The sequence below is a fragment of the Ctenopharyngodon idella genome, chromosome 4, assembly GCF_019924925.1.
Source record: "Ctenopharyngodon idella isolate HZGC_01 chromosome 4, HZGC01, whole genome shotgun sequence".
Lineage (NCBI taxonomy): Eukaryota > Metazoa > Chordata > Actinopteri > Cypriniformes > Xenocyprididae > Ctenopharyngodon > Ctenopharyngodon idella.
In genome coordinates this window covers 14,917,319-14,941,664 of record NC_067223.1, presented here as the reverse complement: position 1 = coordinate 14,941,664, position 24,346 = coordinate 14,917,319, and the positions used below count along the sequence as shown (strand labels likewise).

The following is a 24,346-nucleotide window of genomic DNA, read 5'->3' as shown; positions in this document are numbered from 1 at the left end:
GGTAACCAAATTGTTTTACTTTAGTTTAACTTTCACTAACCTGCAGCGTGAGCCTTCGCAAACAGCGCTAATTAGATCTAGACCAGCCAGTCAGTTTTGCTCACGCTGATCAGGTGTTTTATGTAAGTCTGTGTTTGGGTGAACACCTGTCCTCGCCTCCACGGCCTGCTTTTGGTTATGCAACTCTGTCACTAAGTTACAGTGTGTGTTTGTGTGAGTGTGTACACAGAGACAGCCACCGATGGGTTAACTGTGTCTCTGTCATTGCATTAATTTTTAAAAACTGTGGGCATCTATATGTCAGCTCCTCTTACTGTCAGCAGGAAACCGAGCGGGCAGGGTTGAAGTCTCAGCGCTAGATGATAGTTACAGAGAAACAATAAAGGGTGAGAGGGTGACACGTGCATTCATTCCTCGACAGTATTATCTCTAATGTTCAGTTAAAGGGGCCCTTGATTATGATTTCACTTTTTTAACTTTAGTTAGTGTGTAATGTTGCTGTTTGAGCATCTGCAAAGTTACGACGCTCAAAGTTCAATGCAAAGGGAGATATTTTCTTTTACAGAAATCACTGTTTAAGGACTACAACAAATGGCTGGTAGGGACTACAACGAGCTTCTTCCTGGGTTGGTGACATCACAAACCCCAAAATTTACATAATCCCCGCCCCCGAGAACACACAACAAAGGGGGTGAGGCCATGTTGGGCTGCTTTAGAGAAGAGGAAGAGTTGTTGTAGTAGAGTGTTGTTGACATGCCGTCATTTTCACTGGACTGCTTCACAAACGAGGGTCAATTCAACGCTGGATTTGAACAAAAGATTAACATGACGGCACATGCTAGTCGATGAGTTGAATCAACTCCACAGCAACTACATAAATTTATCCACTAACCATTCAGAAACGTCTAAAAGTTGTAACTTCTTCCTGAGTCTCTCCATCAGTGTCGACTCCGGTTTGAACAATGTAAGGCTGAACACTGTTACTGACAATCCTCATTTTGGCTGCGTGAGATTCTCCAGCTTTGTTGTTGTTGAGCATCCGAAGCGTGTGCTGTTAAAGCTCCGCCCTCTTCTGGAAAGGGGCCGGGAGCAGCAGATCATTTGCATTTAAAGGGACACACACAAAAACGGTGCGTTTTTGCTCACACCCAAATAGGGGCAAATTTGACAAGCTATAATAAATGATCTGTGGGGTTTTTTGAGCTGAAGCTTCGTAGACATATTCTGGGCACACCAGAGACTTATATTACATCTTGTGAAAGGGGCATAATAGGTCTCCTTTAAAGGAAGAGTTTGTTAATTTCTGTCATCATTTACACACTCAAATGCAGCGCACAAGTCATATGGACTACTTTTATGATGCTTGAAGGTCCATTTTGGAGCTTGACTTTTATTGAAGAAAGCAAGTACTCCTTTAAAAGCCCAGAAGCCTATGGAGTGATGTGAAGTGATCAGTCTCCAGTGCTGGTCTGCAGTGAAATGTGAATGCTGATTAAAAGGTCATATGTAGGTTATTAAATATCAGCTGTCTCACCATGAACATCCTCTCTTGAATTAATGAAAGGGCTTGTTTTTCTCCGGATGACGTGATGTGGACACACTGATTTGAATGAAATGGTGCAACAGCAAGGGACAGAACAGCAATCATAGTATGCAGCCTTAAATGTGTTGCATTGAAAAACGTTCTATTTTTGTATAGCTGATTTCTCTGTCTGCATTTGTGCATATTAAAAAGAATTATAGTTATGCAATTATATGCGTTATTAAAGGATGTCATTCAACTCTTTTTCAGGTTTAAATAATTTCTAAGCTGCAATATTCTGGCAATTCCATCGTGACTGTCTCTGATCTAAGATTCTAGGCTCATTTGCATATCATAAGCTGATTAAAAGGCCAACGAGAATGCTAAATAAATAAAACATTATTGTAAGTAGCCTAAATAAATAAACAGGTGTGCACTGACTTCAGTTTTATTGATCTTTAATATTATCTTTTTCTTTTTCAGTGTTGCGTGGTGATTTTTTTTTGCAGTCCGTTCGGTGTTAGGTTGTCTGTCTTTTCATTTTTTTCGCTTTACTCCAGGTCAACACCCTTCATAAAGAAAGAAACAATAGTGTCAGAGATCACTGGCTCAATGAAGTCAAGTCAAAGGTCGTTAGGTTTTATAGAAACTCTACAAAAACATTTTGACAGGCGTTTTGCTATTGTTCACAGTTTAATATGGCACTTTCTGCAATGCCATTTACTGCAAAACAACCTTCAATTCTAAGCCGAGTAGTTTTTGCTCCAGGTTTCTGGCATTCCATGCCTGTTTCTTCTAAGCACACCGAACAACGACTCCATTTATATTCTTACAAATTTGATAGCGGCCAGGAATGCTTTAACACACCACATACCAAGAAATGTTACGAAACTTTGACAGAATTAGTTACAAAAAATGTTAAGTTCGTTTTTTATTTTAATAAATACAGAGGAAAAAGTCTGACAGACTAGATACTGTAGACAGACAGACAGACAGATAGATAGATAGATAGATAGATAGATAGATAGACAAAACAAACAGAGCAAACATAAACAGATAGATGTAAAATATTTCGACGCTAAAGCTTTGGCGGGAACCTCCACCCCAGCCCACTCTGGAACAATGGATTCCCCCCTAAACGATTTCCGGCAGCCCCTCCTTTTGTGCTCGCCGTTGTCCTGGTGGCATATTTCCGAATCCTACTATGACCAAGGCTGTGCTCATGAATATTAATTACCTACAACGGCTGCCTTTCAACCAATGAGAATAGCCCTACAGGCAGAACGTCACGATACGTAATTAATATTCATGAGCCCAGCCTTCCCCGTAGTAGGATTAGCAAAGCGCGACCTGTTTTACGTGCTGACGCCAGATGTATATGAGCGCACGCGGCGGGATCTTTTTTCCCTTTTAGCGCCATCAGAGCGGGAGTCTCGCGCTGTTCACTGCGCAGTAGCATCTCCGCCTCAGACAGACCTCTACACGTCGGGTTCTCGGTAAGAACATATACCCGTTGAGGGACTGAATGTCCGTGTTTATAAACGTCTTTTCGTTCATACGAGAAGATAAAATAGCACTTAAGACGAGATTAAAGTCGTTAGAATTGGATATTTAGCGCGTGAGCTAACCGTTCACTCAGCAGCCATTGAGACAGACTCCTCCATGATGGAGATGAAAATGGCTGTTCGTTTTTTAAATATCGTATAAATCCGAGTTTAACCGTTGAGCAAACTAACCATACTGCCTTTTTATCGTTTAAACGTTTATTTGTTGACAGACTTGATTGGTTATAGTTGTTAGAAATGTTGTCTTGATCATCTTTTCTCGTGTTGGAGGATGATGATGATAGTTGGTCTGATCTGGCGGGTAAGTTTTTTTGGGGGGGGGGTGTCTGATCACGTTGTCGGAAAAATGGAAATAAAACCAATTTATTTGACTAATCGGTCTTTTTTAGTGAAAGTCTGATGTAGTGAGAGAAATATGGCACATGTTCGAGCATGATTAGGATAAAATGATCTGATGTATTTACGCATGTGTATATACTGCTAGATTAAATTCAGCTTAAACTAATGTTGTCATAATTAGCTTGAATATGAATCACTGAATGGCTTTGGTCATTTCATAAGTTTTCTCTTGTTGAGGGTGGTTGGTTATAAGGATGCTGTGCTGCTAACAGCTTTAGCCGGTGGATCTGTGGAGGAAACACGTGGTGATGTGGCCTGCCGAGAATTGACCACTGCACTGACCTGTGGATCAAATCCAAGATCATTAACCTAGTTTAAGAGTTAAACAGATGTTTTAAATGGTAGGTAGTTGGTTGGTTTGATGTTTAATTCGTCACATCTGTGTGAGATAGGGCTGGCGAGTTGCCCGAGGCTCTTGGATAGAATAATGGCAGTTGAAGTCAATCAGCAATACAATATTTCATTTTCTCTCGTTTTTTAAAAATTGTATTTCTGTCTGGGTTATTCTTTGCAAGTGTTATGTTGCTATTGCTGACACATTTATGTGTTTTTGCGTTAGAGTTTGGTCTATATTGATAGAAAAATTACTAAAATATAACAATATACTGAATATATTATCAGTAATAAAAATAAAGTTGCTATATTTATTAACACTTTATAGTAAGGTCTCGTTTGTTAACTACATCAGTTAAAATGAACTAACAATGCAAAATATTTCTAAAGCATTTATTAATCTTAATGTTAATAAAGATTTACTAACACATGATTTAAAAAAAATCAAAAGTTTTATCTCTTAAAATTAACCTTAACTAACATGAACTAACAAGAAACAGTTGTTTTTAATTAACTAATTTTATCAAAGATGAATAGCTAAGTACTGTAACTAATATATTGCTCCTTTTTAGGTAATATTAATTAATGCATTACCAATGGAACCCTAATTGTTATTAGTAGTATTAGAAAATACAAGATGGAAATGTCTTGAAGGAAAAAACTGCCAGGAAAGCATAGTCAAAACATTGCATCTTAGCAAAGAGTTATTGCGTTATTTTTTTTTTTTTATTTTTTTTTTCATAGAATTGAAATTTAGAATGATGATAGGTTAAGCTGAAATGTGTAAATATTTTAAAAATAAAAATCTCTAATTTGCATATTGCTGCATGGTTTATGTAATTCTGCTTCATTTTAACTTGTGCATTAATTAGTGACGAGATGGGCTTCCTGCAGTCATTAAATACCAATGAATTGATTATTTATTTTATTTTTTTCTTAGGTGTGGGAAGAGTCATGCACTTCTAGTCTACATTGTAGACAATATATTGCTATTTATATGAAAAAGTCTGTGGTGAATCATGGCGAAGTCCTGGAAATGTGTTGGTCATAAGGTTTGGGAACCTTACAGAGGTTTTAACCAGTGCATTGAACCTTTGCTCCCAGGTCGGATAGATTTTATAAGGTTTAAAGGCTTGCCGAAGAATGGTTATCAGAGTCTGGAGGAAACCTGCCAGGAACTTTGTCCCGGTATTGTGACGTCTAGTTGTGAAATGAGATGATCCGTTGCTGCAATTATTTGGGAAACTCTTATGTCTGTATTGACAAGTTTCAGCTGTCTGAACTTGACGCAGGCAGAAAGAGGAAGAGATTAACCTTCAAATCTGTCAAGAATGGATGCTGCCAGGGTGGTATCAGGTCTTCATGTTATTGATCTTCTACAGGCGAAGAGCAGAGTAGGTTGAGAACATCCTGTCTGTAGCGATCAGCTCTTGAATGAATGAAGTTGCCGCTGAAGGTCTGGACGTAGGCGTCTGAGGCCGTGTTTGATCCGACTGGTTCATAGACATCGCATTTGGAGGCGTTGGAGCTGGCTCGTATGCAGGCCGGGCCCTGACAAATGGATCCAGTCAGATTCAGAGCTGAAGATAGAGGCTTCACACCTTTGATTTTTGTAGCTAATCTATCTCATAAACCCCCAGAGGTTTGAGTTTCTGCCAAGTTTTCTTGCACGAGCGTGCAAGTTTCAAAACATTTGCACCACAAAATCAGCTCTGATTGGACATTTTGATGTATCTGGATGCTTTTGACAAATGTCCATTACGTCAATAAACTTGTGCATATTGGCTGCCTGAATCACCCCAGTGCAGCGGGTAAACTATCACCTGACCGATGAGGCCATCAGCGACTGAATTTGGCTTGAGGCTGTTGAACATAATGGACAGCGTTAACATTTTTCTGTCTTTCCCCTCTAGGAATCAAAACGGTGAAACAACATGGCAGATCTTGACAAGTAAGTGCTTGTTTGTCTATTAAACAGCTTTTATTCTAGACTCTTGTCAGTAATGGTTTGATCATGTGTCATTGCCCAGTTTGACAGCTTATTGGATTCATGTTCCCAGCTAAAATCCCTTTATGGCTGTTGTTTGAGCGTTAAATGGCACACAAACGCCTCTCTCGGCTAAATTCTTGATTAGCCCTCACATGACCAGTGAACTGATCTGTAACACCCTGTGCGGTCCTACCCTCTATCCTCCCTGTGAGAGACACAGGGGCCAGCAACACGTCCTCAGTGTGGCATCCCAAACATCTATGCAATGCTAAACACGTGTTTGCAACTCTACAGCTCGGGGTTCACTCGCTCGACACTTGTGATACGAGCGATAGCTGCAGTACACCTGTTGTTCACCACAGGAACTTCCTGTCTTTTAAGAGCGGTGTATATGTGATGCTGTTTCACATGCACCTGTGCCGAAATATGACAACTGGATGGGCTCAGCGCTTCAGGCCCCGCTTAACTTTTAACGCTGTATATAAGTTTGAATGCGTAATAAACTTCTTCTCGTTTTTTTTTTTTAATACGAAGTCAAGCTCTTTGAGCTTTAAAGATGATCCTCATAATATGACCTCTTTTAAAAGATCTCGTCATGTTAACCTCAGTAGAAGCAAATGCAAGAACAATATTCAAGACTCACAAAGTTGGGTAAATGTTTAACCCCCCTTTTTTTTCTACTAGAACAGGTTTCCATGCTTGAATGTTCAAAAAAACAAATTTTTCCAATTTTTGACATTGTTGCAGCAACTATGGTTGTAAGTCCCATTGAACTCTGTTGGTAAGGACAGAACTTGCGACCATAGTTCGCTTTGGGAAATGCACCCGTTTAGTTCCTGTCTCTATGAAGCCCCTCCTTCTGAAAAGCGTGATTCTGTTTGATTGGTCGGCTGGATCAGTGTGTTGTGATTGGTCAAGCGCTTTGAGTGTGTTTGGGGAAATGTCCCACCCCTTACCATAACAGCGAGTTTCAAGGCTTTACTAACCAACTCAGCCAGGCCCCTCCTCTTTTTATCCATATACATTGGGTGGGAATTATTTAAATGGGGAAAATTGTGACGTGTTTGTTCCCGGAAGAAAGCTAAAGACTACAATGGAGGCGTTTCAGGGAGTATAGAGAATAACTCCTGCTGGAGGGACTTTGGAAATGCAACATTACACACTAAAGAAAGCTGAACATGTTTTTTAAAAAAAAAAAAAAAAAATCATAATATGCTTTAATGTGTATTTGCAGTAAAGACCAAACTGAAATGGACCCAGCAGATATGGAGGATGTTGAAGAGGTGGAGGAAGAGGAGACTGGGGAAGACAACAGTAAAGGTATGACCTTTGACTCTTTCATGCATGTTTTCTCCTCGTTTCCTGTGTAAACTAAAGATCGACCAATAGTGAATTTTGTAAATTAACAATATTTTGTAATTATTAATGTAAATTAAATTATAAAAAAATAGCTTTTTCATCACCACTGACACTTTTTTTTTTTTTTTTTTTTTTTTTTTTTTTTTTATATGAAATGTATAATTTGCAAGAAATTAAAAGAAATCAGCTCAGTGTCTTTTTAAATGTAGTTTTCAAATGTTGCATATCTTGTGACCTCACTCGAACGTTAAACTGTGCTCACATTTTAGATGTGTATATATTTTAGCTTGATCTGTTTCTTTTGCGCATAACTATTTCAATAAAGTTTATATTTAAGAGCAGAGAAACATTTGAAGAGCTATAAAAACAAAGTATCCTCCACTGCTGGTGCATGGTGATTCACAAAGGAATTAAAAACAATCATCACTGATGTTTACTGATAACCAATAGTGCCTTAAAGCAGCTGTGTGCTGATTAATCAGTAAAAACGATATATTGGTTGAGTGTTACTACCATTCGAGAGGACAGGTCCACTTTGGGTATTTGCATTACAAATCATCACAAGCAGACCAGGTTTGTGTGTTATACATTGCGATGATGTCTGATTCTTGAAACTATAAAGCAAATATGTCACAATCAAACAATTATAAAAATGTTTTATCACAAATGGTGTGAAAAGTAGGTACAAGATGCTTTAAAGAAAGTTCCTCATCTTTCTTTCAGGAAGACTCTTGAAATGAACCAATTTGCTAAAATGAATCTGAATTCCCAACACTTCCTCCATGATTGAGCTTCTGGTGTCTTTTTATTGTTTAGAGTCTCTTTGCTGTGCTCTTCACTAGGCTGCTGTGGAGGAAAACTAAATGAGTCTGTCATGGGTCTTATCGCTGACACGCACACTGACGGTCGGTCACAGTCATTAGGAAGAGGCTGCTCGCGTTTGCGCTGGCACTTTTTGTGTTGGGTAACATGATATCAATCAGTAACCTCAGTGACCTTAGCTGTGTTTAGCAGCTGGACCAAGCCGTCGGGTAGAGTATTAGTGCAGCTGAAAGAGTGTTTAATATTAAATAATACGGGCATTAGACGTGCGCTTGCTTTCTAAAGATTGCTGCACTGTCGCACTGACCTCGCCTCTGCTCACCACTTTATTTTTGGAATGAAAAGAGCATCTTTTTTTTGACCCTTGGTGAAGAAGTTGCCCTAGTTCTGAGAGAGTTGTTGATTGGATAATATGGGTATCAGACTCCACCCCTTGTCATTGTTTGGTCATTTAACAGCTATGTTTGTTTGCTCTGATTTTAGCACGTCAGCTGACGATGCAGATGATGCAGAACCCCCAGATTCTTGCGGCGCTGCAGGAGCGGTTGGACGGACTCGTGGGATCTCCCTCAGGGTACATGGAGAGGTACGTGTGAACACACCCACACATATGCAGAGCACAACTTCAAATAGCTCCCTTGTTTCTCATTGGCTGCATCTGGTTTCCCTACTTTGCTAACACCAACTGAATTAAATGTTTCTAATTTTGGGCACATCCTGTTCCTGCTACCTTGCATCAGGGTTGGAAATTAACTGAGTCTTGGCATGCCATCAAAATTAATGAAAATGCCACCCATTCTAAATCTGGCGGCAAAAAATGCCCCTCTATTCATGTTTTTCATGAGATGAATGTTTTATCAGCACAATTGCAAATATGTTTATTGAATTGCTGTATAAAATAAATAAAAAGTTAATATTGAGGGAGTTAAATTTTAGACAAAATTAGGGGGCTTTCACACCAGAGGAACACCTTCATAGTTCCTTTAACTGTTGGCAGATGTACCCGCTTTTTGGTGTGCTCGCACTGCATTTACAGGGAACGGTTTTAGTTATAGTAAGGCCTTTTGGGGGACTAAATTAGCTCCTACATCAGAGTAGGGTCTAACCCAGGACAACTGGAACTACCAATGACGTAAGTGGGCATTGAATCACCAAACGAATGCCATACAAAACACTGACACCCACCATTTTTAAAAAGCCTTGTAAACACAGTTTGCATATACTTATTCCACAAACTAACTCCACAAATTAACTCAGCAAACATGGTAAACAGTGATAAGACAAACATACAGAAAGCTAATGTTAACGACAGAGAGAAGAGATTTTGTTGGAGATTTTGTCTCTTAGCCCTCCTTTTTGCTCTTTCAATTGCATAACTTATACCTCTGCATTCCATCTCCATTATCATGAAACCCACGACAAACAACAAAAACACAGCTTTGATCATGGCGTCATCCCTTAAAAATGATCACCCAGCACTTGTAATGATTCTTTATAAACTGCTTGAACTAGAGGGTCATCAGTTTAATATCTGGTTTTGTTGAGTACCTGATTGTTTATTCCCGTAGCAGAATAGGCCATTCCAGGATGATGCAAGTTTTTAATACTGGGAGAAGATCCACCAAAATGTTCTTTCTGTCAAAACTCTTTATCATTGAAGCATGTTTTATTAGATTTTGCTGGCTTTAACACTGTGAAAAAATGGTTTTATTTACTTTTGAAGGAGTTTTTAACAAAGTTAAACTAAATATAATTTCAGAGTTCTAAACACCTGATGTAGTTTTATCTTCTTTTTTTTTTTTTTTTTTTTTTTTTCTCGCCAGGAAAATAGCCACAGAAGCTGGCATGGCTTTTTTTTTTTTTTTTTTTTTTTTTTTTTATATATATGATCACGACATCCTACATGCTCCAGTTGTTGACGATGTTGAATGCCGCACTTAAATTACGTCACTGTCAGCCGGCTTACTTCACTTCAGAGTTCCTACTGGCGGTGCGAATTCAACCAGTAAAATGGCCCTAGGGGAAAATTTATTTATCGGGGCACCGCCCTGGTGGCTAGTTAATATAACGGAGTTCCTATAACTACCCAGTGCGAAAGCATCTAATGTCAATATTGTCTGTTTTTGCTCTTTTACAAATGATAATGGTTCCAAACAAATCCCCAGCAGTCTCCAAGCAACGAACACTGGTGTTTCATTACTCATTGTATCCGGCTAATCTTGATTTGGTTGGTAGCATCCCTATAGTGTCACATTATTGTAGTCGAATTTCATTTGAATGTAAGAATTTGGCATAAAAGATGACACATGCATTTATTAATGTAAAAATTGCCCTTGTAAAGGGGAAAAAATTTGGAAATTTATGTAAAAGTTTATTTCTGTCACTCGCTTTCTTACTCGCTCCTTACATAAGTGTAATTCTGAGTCATTCATGAATCACCAGCAGTGTGTCATTTGCCCCTTGTGTCCTAATGTTGTTTTTGTTTTCTGCGCAGCTTACCAAAGGTGGTGAAGAGACGCGTTAATGCCCTTAAGAACCTCCAGGTCAAATGCGCCCACATCGAAGCAAAGTTCTACGAAGAAGTCCACGAACTGGAGCGAAAATACGCTGCTTTGTATCAGCCTCTCTTCGACAAGGTGAGACACATTCCTGCTGTCCATTTCTTTCCTCCAGAATGAGTAACGCTGGTTGTATTCTTGTAAAAGGTGCAGTTTAAGATGAAACTACTTGCTGTTGTGTACTAGAAGATAGTACAGTGTGTTAAAGCAGTTATATTGACCTGCTGCTTCAGCGTTTCCAGCTGCAGCAAACACCAGAGTGTTCTCCAGTGCTGAGATCCTATGGGTCAATCAAGGACACAAGAGACAAACGGCAGCCAAAGAGATGTCTTACAGAAAATAAAACCTGAGCTGTAGCTGTTTATCCTCTCTCGTAGCACTTTGTCTCTCCCAGTGGAGTTGTGATGTCTGAGAGGCTCAATTAAAAGTCAGGGTCCTTTCTGTTCATTTTGAAGCCTGTGAACATGGCTTTAGTTGTGGAAAATTTAAATTTTACAGTACAAATATCAGCATAAAGTTTGCAGTTTATTCTGGCCAATTACAGTGTTATTTTTGTATCAGTATTATATATACACACACACACACACACACACACACACACACACACACATTGTATTTTGTTTTAGTTAATAACACTGCTTGGACATAATGATTCTTTAAATGAACTATTTATTGTTTAATGGAAGTTCTGACTTCTGAAAATGCATTTGAACATTTTGTGTCTCTAGCGGAGTGATATCGTGAGAGCAGCATACGAACCCACAGATGAGGAGTGCGAGTGGAAACAAGATGAAGAGGAAGAGCTGACAGTAAGTAAGCAGGTACAGGTGATCCATACCTGCATGCTCTTCAAATGCCACCTCATATCATTCTTGGATAATGATGTATTCGGACATAACTTGACTCTGTCTGGCTCTTTATCAGGAGGAAATGAAGGAAAAGGCCAAAGTGGAGGAAGAGAAGAAAGACGAGGAAAAGGAAGACCCTAAAGGAATCCCAGAATTCTGGCTTACAGTTTTCAAGAACGTCGACCTTCTCAGTGAAATGTTGCAGGTAGGGGGCAAACGTGGCTCACGAGGGAGTGATTGTGACCGTAGTAGTGTTCAAAAGCAGGTCGTGCAACATGGGTATTTCCAGCAAGCAGTTTCCTTTGCTGGTCCTTTGCTGCCATCTAGTGATGTGAAAGTGCACCTTGCAGCCTTTTTTAGCTAATTATATAGGCATCATGAAACTGCACTTGCATCCAATTTGCACTTGCATGCATATATATATATATATATATATATATATATAATATATATAATTATTCGTATTTATAAATAAAAGAAAAAATAAATAAAATTAAAATAAATAAAAATAAATTAATATATAAATAAAACAAACAAATAAAAAAATAAAAAATATATAATTTTTTTTTTATTTCAGGTAGCTGGCAAAGCAACATTTCTCATTTTCATTTAGTTTAACTAAAACTGAAATAAAAATTAATAAAAGCTATATAGACATTTTAAAAAGGCAAAAAAATACTAAGTCTTTAAAATGAAAATGATAGTGAAAAATACAAAAATAACTAATTCAAAATATTACAATAGAATCTGTGATTGGTGAAATAACATCGTTTTTAATGTCACTTCATAATCTTCATTATAATGTGTATTTTTATTAAAGCAAATACACAAGATTAATTGAATTGTTTTTATTTTTTCCTGTCCAGGAACATGATGAACCAATCCTCAAGCACTTACAAGACATTAAAGTCAAATTCTCTGACGCCGGCCAGCCAATGGTGAGCCTGAAAGCCGTTGTTTTCTGTGTGACATCTTAATCTCACAGTTCACTCACTGTTTTGTGTGTTTGGTCTCTTTTCAGAGTTTCACATTAGAGTTCCACTTTGAGCCCAATGATTTCTTCACAAACACAGTCCTGACAAAGACCTACAAAATGAGGTCTGAGCCAGATGAGTCTGATCCCTTCTCATTCGACGGGCCAGAGATCATGGGCTGCACAGGGTACGGCTCAACTTTTGACTTACTCCATTGAGGGCATTGATCTGCCACTGTTCACCTGTGAGTCTGGAGACTGAATATCTGTGTTTTCAGATGCACGATTGACTGGAGTAAGGGCAAGAACGTCACACTGAAAACCATTAAGAAGAAACAGAAACATAAGGGACGTGGCACAGTTAGGACAGTCACCAAGACGGTCCCCAATGATTCATTCTTTAACTTTTTCTCTCCACCTGAAGGTTAGAAAATCCTCAACTATATGGCATTTTTTTCCTGACATGTTAACATTTATAGTAGTTAATCAGAGAATAGTATTTGCTGATAATGACATGGTCTAATCTATCTTTTCTTTTCTTTACTTTTCAGTTCCAGAAAGTGGTGAACTGGTGAGTAATTTATTTATTTATTTATTTATTTATTTTTTTTCCCTCTAGCCATGAACATTTTTGTAACTTTATTCAAAATTTGGATACACTCTTACAAATAAAGGTTCTTTATTGGCACTGATGGTTCCATAAAGAATTTTTAACGTCCATGGAATCTTTCCATCCACATAAGATTCTTTAGAATTTGAAAATTCTTTACACTAAAGTTCTTTTTTAGAACTGTTTACTGAAAGATTCTTTGGGAACCAAAAATGGTTCTTCTATAGCATCACGGCGGAAACTTTCTTTTGGATTTTTTTTTTTTTTTTTTAAAGCATTTAGCTTGGTGAATAATCTGATATTTTGGCCAGTAAACATGAAATCTCAAGGTTCTAGATCGGTGTCTGATGGTTTGTTTTTGCTGTGTTCAGGACGAGGATTCCGAGGCCGTGTTAGCAGCAGACTTTGAGATTGGTCACTTCATTCGCGAGCGCATTGTTCCTAGGGCGGTGCTATACTTCACTGGGGAAGCCATCGAAGATGACGATGATGATGTGAGTGAACGAGACGCATCCTTTGCCATGAAGTGAAATGCTTTATTTCCAAACATCTGACCTATGTGTTTCTGTTGTGGTTGCCAGTATGACGAGGAGGGAGAGGAAGCTGACGATGAGGTTAGTCTTCATTGGTTTGACTTGTTTTTATCATCTTAACGCCCTCGACTGTTTGTAAACTGTGTTTGTAATTTGCAGGAGGGTGAAGAGGAGGCCGACGAGGAAAATGATCCAGACTATGAGCCCAAGGTAAGAGTCCAGATGTCCATCGGTCTTCCTCGTGGCAGTCTGATACTGAGATCTCAACATACAGAATACATACTGTCACCTCCACTCATGCATCTCCGCCTCTCTCGCAAAAATCATTCTTTACGTTTTATTGTTTTCTAGTTGATTCACTGACATCTTTGGTACATTCAAGAAAGAAATGCAGTTGAACACACTATTGTTTTCTTCCCGAGTAGATGAATGACTGCAGTGTTGGCGTCATCTGTTTGGCTGTTAGTGTGGGAGTGCTCAGACCTTTAACCCTGATTTATAAATACTACAGTGCAGCTCTAAAACTACATACCACAATGCTGAAAATATGCTGCCCTACAGGGGTCAATTTGCACAGTCCTTTTCCCATTTTTCACTGAATCTGAGCATAGATGAGTAGTGCATCAGTACTTGCTCAAAGGGTTCAGGATGGGAATTGTAATGGATGGTTTTCCTCTGGCATTACTTGATATTAGTGCTGTCAAATTGATTAATCACATCTAACATAAGTTTTTACATAATGTTTGTATAAATGTATATATTATATGTGTGTCTTTGTGTACACACAAATTATGTAGGGTATTGATTCAGATGTCTCGATCTCGATTTGATTAAATTAATTCAGTTATTCAATTCTGAATAATTCAGTTCAACTCACTGTTCTGGATGAGATGGAAGCATCACTGCACGTTTATCTTCTCGGCACCCGAGGCGTTTTTCACCAACATCCATCAGCATGTTAAAGTTCTGCCCGTGCATCTCATCTTTTCTCAAAGCATGCACTTGACTAATCAAACATCAGTGTAGAGTCGTTTAGAGTAGGAAAACATTGACTTTTGTAAGCGACATCATAATTAACATGTTAACTTTTCAAGCACCTTGTGAGTTCCTCTCTAAATTTCTCCTCACTAGGTATAAGTGATGTCTGTAGTAACCCTGCCCTGGTAGGTAACGCTCATGAATCAGTGTGTCCCTCCCTGACCCTCCTGTTGCGTTTTGAATCCCTTCCCATCATGCCACCCCATCCCCACACTAATCACTAACACACTCGGCTGTTGTGCTTGTTTTCCCACTCTTTAACCATCGTGAGTTGGCATTAGCATTTGTATTGTTTCTGTATGTTGAAGCATCCGGTTTGCTCTCCAAATTAAACCCCGATATGACTTGTTCCCTGCTGGAGTCTCTTTTCACACTGAGTGTGGAAAAGACCGGCCGCACTTGTTCTGTCATGCCATTGGTGGAACCCAGTGTCAGTCATTGCTGTGCCATCCCTAGGGCCCTATGACACGTTTACTTCTTTTTTCTTTTTTTTTTCTGGATTCCATTTTAATGATTAAAGTAAATCATGAAACTTGTTCAATTTAACAGTTAAATTCGTTTTATTTTTCCCCCAAATTGTGTTCCATTTTATTCTGGATTCCATTTTAATGATTAAATCATACAATTTAATAGTTACAAAAAAAAAAGTTTGTCAAATTACTTTAATGCCTTATGAAATCCGTTTTTTCTGGATTTCGTTTTAATGGTTTAATTAATCAAAAAGCATGTCTAATCAAGAATTTTTAAAATAGGAACTTATTTTTCAGAAATTGTCGGTTTTAAATTGTCGGTTCTAGATGTATGGTCTAACACATTTATCAAATATATGAAGGTATAAAATGCAATCAAATAAAACATTTTATTTAAATATTTATTTATTTATTTTAGATAGTGCTGCACAAAAGAGAGGTTTACTGTAAAAATTTATACATGGAAGAAAAATGTAATTTCATTAAATATTACAGTTGTACAGTAGAATATATTTGTCACAATTTCATGTTAAACCGTACTTTAATTTTCACGGGTTGTCATGAAGACCTTTGAGTTTGTGTATATGGTATGATGATGACCAAATGCTTGTGAAGTTATACTGTAAACTCCATTTTTATGACTGGATGATTCAGTCTGTGTTTTCCCCATCGTGGATATCATAGGGCCCTACGTCCCTCAGTTTGTCGCCGTGTGGTTTTTTTTTTTTTTTTTTTTGTTTTTTTTTTTTGCTTTTACAAAAGAAATGTTTTGTGTGCATGAAAAGTAACTCTCCCTCTTTTCCTTTCCAGAAGGATGCTAACCCCCCAGAGGAGTGCAAACAGCAGTGATGGCGGCGCCCGCCTCCTTCAGGATCCCCTACACTGTAACGGCTTCAAACAAACATAGTTACTTACCGCCTTACAATGTTTTGTATTTTTCTTGGTAGAAATAATTGAAGAATAAATAAAAGGGTTTCAAGATTTTTGTTACGAAAAAAAGAAAAACAAATCCTATCAGGAGCCGTTGCTCATGACACATAGTATTTTACTAGACCGTTTTCTTTCTTTCATTTTCCCCTCTTTTTTTTTTTTTTTTTCTTTTTTTTTTTTTTTCTCTGTATAAATGGTTAGAATGCAGAAAATCCCTCAAAGCATGACACTTGTTTCTTCACTGCTAAACTAGTTGGGTTCTCGTGAAGTCTTTTGTATTGCTCTTAGACAACAGCTGTGGAAAGACTGTCCAGTTTACAGGGAAAGTGATTCCTTTACGCTCTTGAGCAACCAAAGCGGTGGCGTCTCTGCGGCAGGGTGGCACAAAGGTGCTCGTTCATTCAGTTTAAACCCCCCGTGTGTAATCAGGCTAAATCAGTTCTCGGTTAAAACATTCCACAGAAGCGTCCCACTTTTTCCGCTAGAATCCTTCAAAGTTGTTGTTTTCCGTCGGTGGTGACTGATGTACATTCCACATCTGTGAGGAGGTAGACGCTCTGCTGCATGACTGTTGTTTGTTTTGTTTTGTTTTTTTCTTCCTATGAGCACTTTGTACTTTGTCATGTATTAGTAGCGTCTCCAATGTCGACCAAGCGCTTAACGTTAAACTGGCTTGCCGTTATTCAGGTGGGTTCTCTGCTCCATGCATCTCTCCAGAATGCACTTACAACAATCCCAACCACCTCATTGGAGGATTAGACTTAGAATGCGAGAACCTGATTGGAGGAGCCAGTTTTAGTTGGTCTCTGGTTGGTTTCTGAGCTCGGCCCTGAGTGATGTTTGTTGAGGAGTCTGTGGTGACACGCCACCCTCTGTTTGGCAGGCCTATCACTGTGAAGGGGTGCGACTGACTGCGTGTGTGTTTGTGTGTGATTGTGTGTGTGTGCACTCAGAGGAAGGTCTTTGACGTCTCCTCTCACTCGTAGCGCAGCCCAGCAGGTCTGAAGCAGATAGAGCAATATTTTCACTCAGAAACCCCAAACACCGCAGTATCCCGTGTCTCGTAGCCCCGGCTCTGTGCACATATCTAGCGCGGAGCGTCTGGGTCATCGATTAGTTCTGTCTGAGGAGCGGTTGAAGCAGCAGGGGTCTTTCTGGTTCCCCCTCAGCAGCTGTTGTCAAAGCAAAATGCCATGCTACAAAATACTAATGTACTCAATAACTGTACGTGGATGTATATTCATGAAAAATAAATTGGTAAAATGTGCAAGCCTTGGTCTGTCTACTTCTTTGCATGTAGTGTTTAAATGGGTGTTTTTGATTAATGTGTCTGGATTTAGCAATATGGCATTTTTATAAGTTTAACCAATGCATTTATATTGTAATTTAAACGTTCTGGATGTTGTGATGCTCTGGCAGTTTGTGAATATTTGTAATCATTCGTTGACACCACTAGGTGGCAGCGTTGAGTTTAAATTCCCTAAAGTAATTCAGTTTGACCACTCAAAATAATCAATTTTGACTTCATTTTTAAATGTGCAAACATTTAAGCAATCAAATAGGCCTGTTACTTATTAGAAAGTATAAATAACTTGTAACAAATAAACCATATTTACTTAATGTTGATAGCAAGATCATCTCACTTCATGGTTTAAATCTGTAATGGAAGAGGGGAAAAAAAATGTATAGGTCAATGATGTGATGGATCATTATTTTGTCCAAAAGCCTTAATAGTAAAAAAAAAAAAAGATATGACATCCAAAGTATGTGAGGTAGTGCAACCACGTCTCTATTATTGAATCTAAAAGGTTATTATATTTTGCTACATATAAAGATATTTTAAAGATTTTGAAGTGTCAAAAGGTCATTCGGTTTAACCGTCCAAAGGCCAATACAGCCATTTCATTTGTGATTAAAACATCTTAAAATGTAATGTATATATTTTTTATTCTGGCATGATTTTATAACATCATTTATCAACATAGTGCAAAATGGTATTAAAATTGTGTAGAAGTCGTTGCTTTGTTATGAGAAAGAATGTCTGGAAAAATGAATTTCATTGATGTCATTCGGAGTAACCGATATAAAGGGACATTTTTGATCAAGTCATGCGGTCAATATTATGACAGGATGTTACATCATTCAGACAACTGCAAAGGACCACATGGTCATGAAGCAAAGTAACTAACTCTCTTTAACTATCTGAAAAATTCATGTTTTCACTTGTTCATACACATGTCCCGAAACATCAGGTCATTCGGTACAACCGCTATAAAACATGGAAAATGTTGTAATATTTTAAAAACTTGTACTAAATATAAAATGTTTGATTGTCCTTTTGCTAGCTAGCTAGATATCAGCCTGTGAGCATTGTTTGAAAATATGTCATTCGGTAAAACCAAAAATTTTGGTTAAACCGAATGACTTTTTGGTGACAAATTTTGTCCATCTTGTAAAAAAAATGACAAAAGCAGTGTTAATTGATTATAAAAACCACATAATCTCATTGTTAACACTTAATAAAACTTCAAAATTAATTATCTCTATTATTTATTTATTTATTTTTTACACATTTAAAAACCTTATTCGTCAATGACCCATATATATATATAATTTTTTTTTTTTTTTTTTTTTTTACAAAAGTATTTTAGGACAGTTTTATATCTAAGCTTTAAATGTTAAAAAATTAATATTTAAATTCAAGTATTCGCTTTATTAGTACATTTTGTAATTAAATAGTGTGTATATTAAAATGCTCTTTTTATATTCATTTAATATAGGTTATCTATATTAACTGTTTAATCTGAAATTTTACATTTTAATGTTAATGCATTTCATGTTTCGGTATTAACATTATTGAATATTTATACAGATATTAGTTTATTTAATCGCTTATACTTTAAATATTTCCGTTTTACATATTAACGCCGTTATGTTTTACATAAAGCAATACAGATTTTATGCATTTGTAATATCTCTATAAATGCTCGCATTAAATTACATAATTGCCACAAATTTTGCCTAGGTAGGCGCCTCGGTTGGTTTTGAGACACAGTCCATCCATGATGAACTCGATTGTGTGTGCGCGTGCTGATGTTGCTGAGTTGAGCGCGCGTGCTTCACTCATGCAGTGGGCGGTCCGCGCGTGAAAGAAAACCCCCGTGCGCGCTCTGTCCCCGATCATCACAGTGCTCGCAGACCCGGGACATCCGTCCGTCCGCCTACCTAACCCCAGTCCCAACCCAAACCCAGACCCTCACAGGCTCGTTTCATGCACGATCTGAGGCGATGCTGGACTCCGGTGGCGGCGCGCGCGTGCTGAAGGAGGGCGCGCTGGAGAAGCGCAGCGACGGGCTGCTGCAGCTGTGGAAGAAGAAGCGCTGCGTGTTGACCGAAGACGGACTGATGCTTCACCCACCCAAAAACCATCACCATCATCACCACGACACCGGCTGCAAGGTGAAGGAGCTGCACTTCGCCAACATGAAGACGGTGGACTGCGTGGAGCGCAAGGGGAAGTACGTGTACTTCACGGTGGTGATGTCTGAGGGCCGAGAGATCGACTTCAGGTGCCCGCAGGACGAGGGCTGGAACGCGGAGATCACGCTCCAGATGGTCCAGTACAAGAACCGCCAGGCGATCCTGGCCGTCAAGTCCAGCCGGCAGAAGCAGCAGCAGCTACTGGTGGTCTCCTCGCAGAAGATGGTCCGAAACGCGCAGTAGGACGCCGGAGAGCCGCGGAGCCTCTCCGGAGGGCTCGAGATCAAGGGACGTTCCCGCGTGAAAGCGGGACTGGATGCGCATTACAGCAGAGCGGAGCTCGCGGACGTCGGTTCGGTGTCACCTTGTGCACTTGGACGCGCGCACAGACGCTCTTCATGCATTGAAAGACATCACTACTGAATTAACATCATAAACGAGCCGGGAATATCTCCTCAGAGACTGTAGGGGGGCCGGGGCAAGTTGTCACATTGAGGTTTTGAGTGGAAATCTGTTTGTATGAGCGCTCCTATTGTCTAGCAGTGGTTATGCGTGTTGGTTTCAAACATCTGGTCAAAACAGTCTTAAATTAGGGTATATATATATATTAATTAATCGTAATCTGTAAAATCACGCTTGGATCTATTAAGGTGAGAGTGAACGGATTGCATTCTCCAAAAATGCCAGGTTGGGGCAAGTTGTCACATGATGTAATGAATTAAAATATGTTGGTCAAAATGACCTAATTTTTTTTTTTTTTTTTTTTGCTAATCTGTTTCAGAATTATTTAGTGTAAAAAAAAAATGGAAGGTTGCCATTGTGACAACATGCCCCACTATATATTATGTTAAATGAACTGTATTTTCTGGGCAGTAATGGTGTAAATGTTCCTATGATTTCTGAAGCAAATACTTTAAAGTCTGTATTTATACAGAAACCGGCTGAAAATACCCTGAGTAAAAGGTGTGACAACTAGCCCCGGTCTCTTATATGTTTATGGGTTGCAAATGTGAAACGCCTTTAGTGCATCATCATCATCTGTCTGTCTTGAACAGAAGTGCCACCATCACTTTCCATTTCAGCGCAGTTTCATTTGTCAGTCTCGTGCGGCTCTGGACGTGTAATCAATATCTTCCGGGGGACCTGAAAGGCCAATTTGTTACGGTCCAGATCGCAGCCTGCATGTGCGGTGCAGGGATTTTAAAGAGACCACCTGAGAGTCAGAACAGCGCCTGGCGTGTCACACATCCAGAAAACTCCTGAAATCCAGTGATCCTGTCAGATCCACCACCATCATTCATGATCTCTGATGCTCGACCAGTGGAGATGCTCTCAGCGTTTAATGTGTCCATGCGTTTGATTAGATATTTATTTGTACATATATTTTGTAACAGGTCATTTGCATATCTGAATGTTGGGTTATGTCTCTTAAAGTACACTTGCTGTACAGATGCATTTCAGAATAAGCTTTTGATTTTAAGCTTTTGTTATTTGTGTAACTGGTTTGAATGGAAGATTCACATTTGACCAACACTGGTTTTGAAGGTACATTGTTGGTTCTACTTTTTGTTGTTATTCAAACCAAAGAATGTACTTCACTGTTGTCAAAACATTTAATTGGGTGGATCTACATCATGTTGACTTGCGCTAACTCTTACTCTGTTTAGGGGGCCGTTCACACAGAACGCGTCTTTGCGTCGAAAAACGTGAATGGTTTTTAAAAAAGCGCAGTGAGGCAATAACGGAAATAATAGATATAGGCAAACAGCAGAATAGATATACTATTTTTGACATGGAAAAAAAGAAAATAATCACACTGGCTATGGCCTCCCCCGCCATGTTGCAGTCAAATAAAACAGTTGCCATGCCAACTTGCTACTGTAAACAGAAGCTCGCAACGCTTGCCCCGCCTCCGAGTTCTTCTGATTGGTCCACTGTTTTGGAACTGACATTGATGAGCGGCGCTGCTTGTAAAAGTTGAAATTCTTTTAACTTGAGACGCGTCTTAAAAACGCAGCACTCATGTTGTAAAAGACGTGAGCTTAACGGTCATACACGACTGTCTAGCGAGTTTATGTAACAGACGTAGGCCGGTAAAAGCTGTGTGTGTAAACCTCACTCCCCTGATCTCAAGAAGTGCTCTAGCGACTGAAGCTGGAGACTGTGGTCTTAAGCCTCCTTGTTAGAGCACCCGCCTCCCATGCCGGCGTACCCGGGTTTGAGTCCCACTCAGGGCGGTTCGAACAGGAAAGGTTACATTTACATAGAAAAACAATGTAAAAGTAGTGCATTGGAATAGAAAAACATGTTCTGTGTGAACGGCCTTTTAAGGTTCAATCATTTTAACTATGAACGTTGACTGTGCCATTGACCTCAGTCAGTGTAGATGCCATATTTGATGCAATGAAAATGAGATGTGCAGTTTTCCATTTTGTTCCACTGGAAATGGGGAAAACACTTGGTAAAGTCTCATATGTCTTCTCTTCACAGCCCCGTTTTCATTCCCGCCAAATTAAACGTGGCCTCTATCCTGACTGAGGATGTTGATCTGTGTATTCCGATCAATAGTGCATTACATAAAACTTTTCTCAGTCGAATGCACGGCGACAGAACTGAACTGGATGTTGTTGATTCATCAGAAATGCCAGATGATCTGCTGTCGAGTCCTGCGTGTGATCGAACTGTTGTTTGCTTTGTGTGAAAATGACATTTTTTGATGGAACGGCTTCGTTCCTTAAGCTGATTTGAATGCCACTTTCATACCTTTGAAATATACATTCCATTTCAAATGAATGTTGAATCTTTGTCTTTGCTTAGTGCTGTGATTTTTGGGGATTTCGTGGTACAGAATGAACAATGTTCGGCCAGAAACATTACACACATGCAAATGTCAACACATCAACACTTACTAAAAACATTTCACTCTAAAAACAACCCAAGTTGGGTTGAAAATGGACAAACCCAGCAATTGGGTTGTTTTAACCCAGTGGTTGGGTTAAATGTTTGCCCAACCTGCTGGGTAGTTTTATTTAACTCAACTATTGTTTAAAAATTACTATATGGCTGATTTAAAATGAACCCAAAATAGGTTGGAAATTAAAAATCAGACACATAATTACTAGAGGCAACAATAATAATCAAACACTCTTAAAAGTGCTGGGTTAAAAACAATTCAAGTTGGGTTAAAAATGGACAAACCTAGCTGTTGCATTAAATGTTTGCCAAAGGTGCTGGGTTTTATTTAATTTAGCCCAACTATTGTTTAAAAATGACTATATGGCTGGTTTAAAATGAACCCAAAATATGTTGGAAATTAAAAATCAGACACATAATTACTAGAGGCAACAATAATAATCAAAAGGTGACCATGTTTATTGTTTAATTATTATTTGTTAAACTTGTGAATAAATGTTCATTTATTAAACATAATAATAAATGTTCATTTCCAACATACTTTGGGTTCATTTTAAGCAAGCAATACAGTAAATTTTAGTTTAGTTAAATAAAACTACCCAGCAGGTTGGGTCAAACATTTAACCCAATCACTGGGTTAAAACGACCCAATTACTGGGTTTGTCCATTTTCAACCCAACTTGGGTTATTTTTAGAATAACCCAAGAATATTTTTAGAATAACCCAAGAAAATTTAGAATATTTTTACAACTTGGGTTCATTTTTTAGAGTTTATTGTATAATTATTCTTTAAACGTATTCATAAATGTTCATTTATTAAACATATTAATAAATATTATGTTCCAACCTATTTTGGGTTCATTTTAAGCGAGCAATACAGCAATTTTTAAACAATAGTTGAGTTCAATAAAACTACCCAGCAGGATGGGCAAACATTTAACCCAACCAGTGGGTTTGTTCATTTCCAACCCAACTTGGGTTGTTTTTAACCCAGCATTTTTTAGAGTGTAGGTTGCTTCTTCAAACTCTTGCTCTGCCACAACTTGAAAATTAGTCGTAGAAGACGCGTTGCTGACAATGCAAATCATATTTGCATTGCATTATTCATTGCACAACGTTTGCTGGCGTTTCAGGCCTTATCGTTCACGTTTCCAGTGTGTCTCGTGTCTCCTGCCGTCGCTCTGTGAAGCACTCGCCAGTCTTCCTGAGCTATAAGTGGAAGCCGTTTCCTAGAATAATATTTCACTGTCAGGGCTGTCAGTAAGACGAAGTGTTGGCCACGCGTCTACACCTCCGAACGCACCCGGAGAAGCCGGCTAACTTAATTAAAACCCGGAGACGCTAAATCAGAACGAGGACCACCGTGAAGGATGCGTGTGTGTGTTATTGGATACACATGACCTTTATAGACGAGGGCGGCTTCATTACATCACACTACTGTACTTCAGTGTCATGTAATAGTGTGGATTTGGGATGTGATCAGCTAGTGTGGGTGGAAGATGCATAAGAAGTCATGCTGACAAATGCATACATGCACTCCGGATGGCTGGGATTCTTTCAAAGGCCTCGCAGGGCATTATGGGTGAGAGTGTGTAAAAATGGCAGACTGCCTCATTCTCTGCCCAATGCGTACACACCCCCCGATTGTCTATTTTTACGCCTGTACACCTCCGTGTAATCTGAGTTGTGCTGCAGGAATGTCACTCTTATAGATGCTGACCTCATGTGTTTACGAACCACATCCGTTTGTCACAGTATCATAAATGGCATTTGTTGCACCATTATGACTTTCAAACGAAAACATAGGCCTATTACACACACACAAAAAACCCTGATTTGAATTGGATGTGGGGCCACATATTTGACACTTGAATAAGGTTTTATCCACAATCAGTTCTTAAAATAATCAAACATCCATTAACTGCTGGAACCACGTCAGATTTTGAAGTCACTGCACTAGAAATCACTGGCCCGTTACTTAAGTTTATAGTTTGGCTGGAGCT

General features: G+C 38.8%; 2 protein-coding genes across 6 annotated transcripts; both read left to right on the top strand.

The window, feature by feature from the left end:
- Nucleotides 1-2,888: 2,888 nt before the first annotated feature.
- nap1l1 (nucleosome assembly protein 1-like 1) lies at nucleotides 2,889-17,220 on the top strand. 5 transcript variants are annotated; one of them, XM_051890947.1, is made up of 16 exons: nucleotides 2,889-3,018; nucleotides 5,733-5,770; nucleotides 7,044-7,129; nucleotides 8,474-8,576; nucleotides 10,485-10,626; nucleotides 11,277-11,369; nucleotides 11,473-11,601; nucleotides 12,263-12,334; nucleotides 12,418-12,557; nucleotides 12,648-12,793; nucleotides 12,921-12,940; nucleotides 13,351-13,473; nucleotides 13,561-13,593; nucleotides 13,672-13,722; nucleotides 14,644-14,675; nucleotides 15,831-17,220. In XM_051890947.1, exons 2-15 carry the CDS (start codon nucleotides 5,754-5,756, stop codon nucleotides 14,647-14,649), a joined length of 1,161 nt encoding a protein of 386 aa, XP_051746907.1. In that variant the 5' UTR covers nucleotides 2,889-3,018; nucleotides 5,733-5,753; the 3' UTR covers nucleotides 14,650-14,675; nucleotides 15,831-17,220. The 5 variants fall into 5 exon arrangements, with proteins under 5 accessions (XP_051746907.1, XP_051746906.1, XP_051746905.1 ...); XM_051890946.1 differs by lacking the exon at nucleotides 14,644-14,675 and having other exon boundaries at nucleotides 11,277-11,357; nucleotides 15,834-17,220; XM_051890945.1 differs by lacking the exon at nucleotides 14,644-14,675 and having other exon boundaries at nucleotides 11,277-11,357.
- Nucleotides 17,221-18,953: 1,733 nt separating this feature from the next.
- On the top strand, nucleotides 18,954-22,223 carry phlda1 (pleckstrin homology-like domain, family A, member 1). Its single transcript, XM_051892325.1, has one exon. The coding sequence runs from the start codon at nucleotides 19,239-19,241 to the stop codon at nucleotides 19,671-19,673; it is 435 nt and encodes a 144-aa protein (XP_051748285.1). The 5' UTR covers nucleotides 18,954-19,238; the 3' UTR covers nucleotides 19,674-22,223.
- The last annotated feature ends 2,123 nt before the right edge of the window (nucleotides 22,224-24,346 follow it).

Excerpts from the sequence above, each read along its gene's own strand:
- nap1l1 (XM_051890943.1), top strand. Across the intron at positions 12,335-12,417 it reads CTGACGCCGGCCAGCCAATG|AGTTTCACATTAGAGTTCCA; the intron begins GTGAGCCTGAAA and ends GTCTCTTTTCAG. Across the intron at positions 13,723-15,830 it reads ATCCAGACTATGAGCCCAAG|AAGGATGCTAACCCCCCAGA; the intron begins GTAAGAGTCCAG and ends TTTCCTTTCCAG.
- phlda1 (XM_051892325.1), top strand. The coding sequence starts at position 19,239 with ATGCTGGACTCCGGTGGCGGCGCGCGCGTGCTGAAGGAGGGCGCGCTG.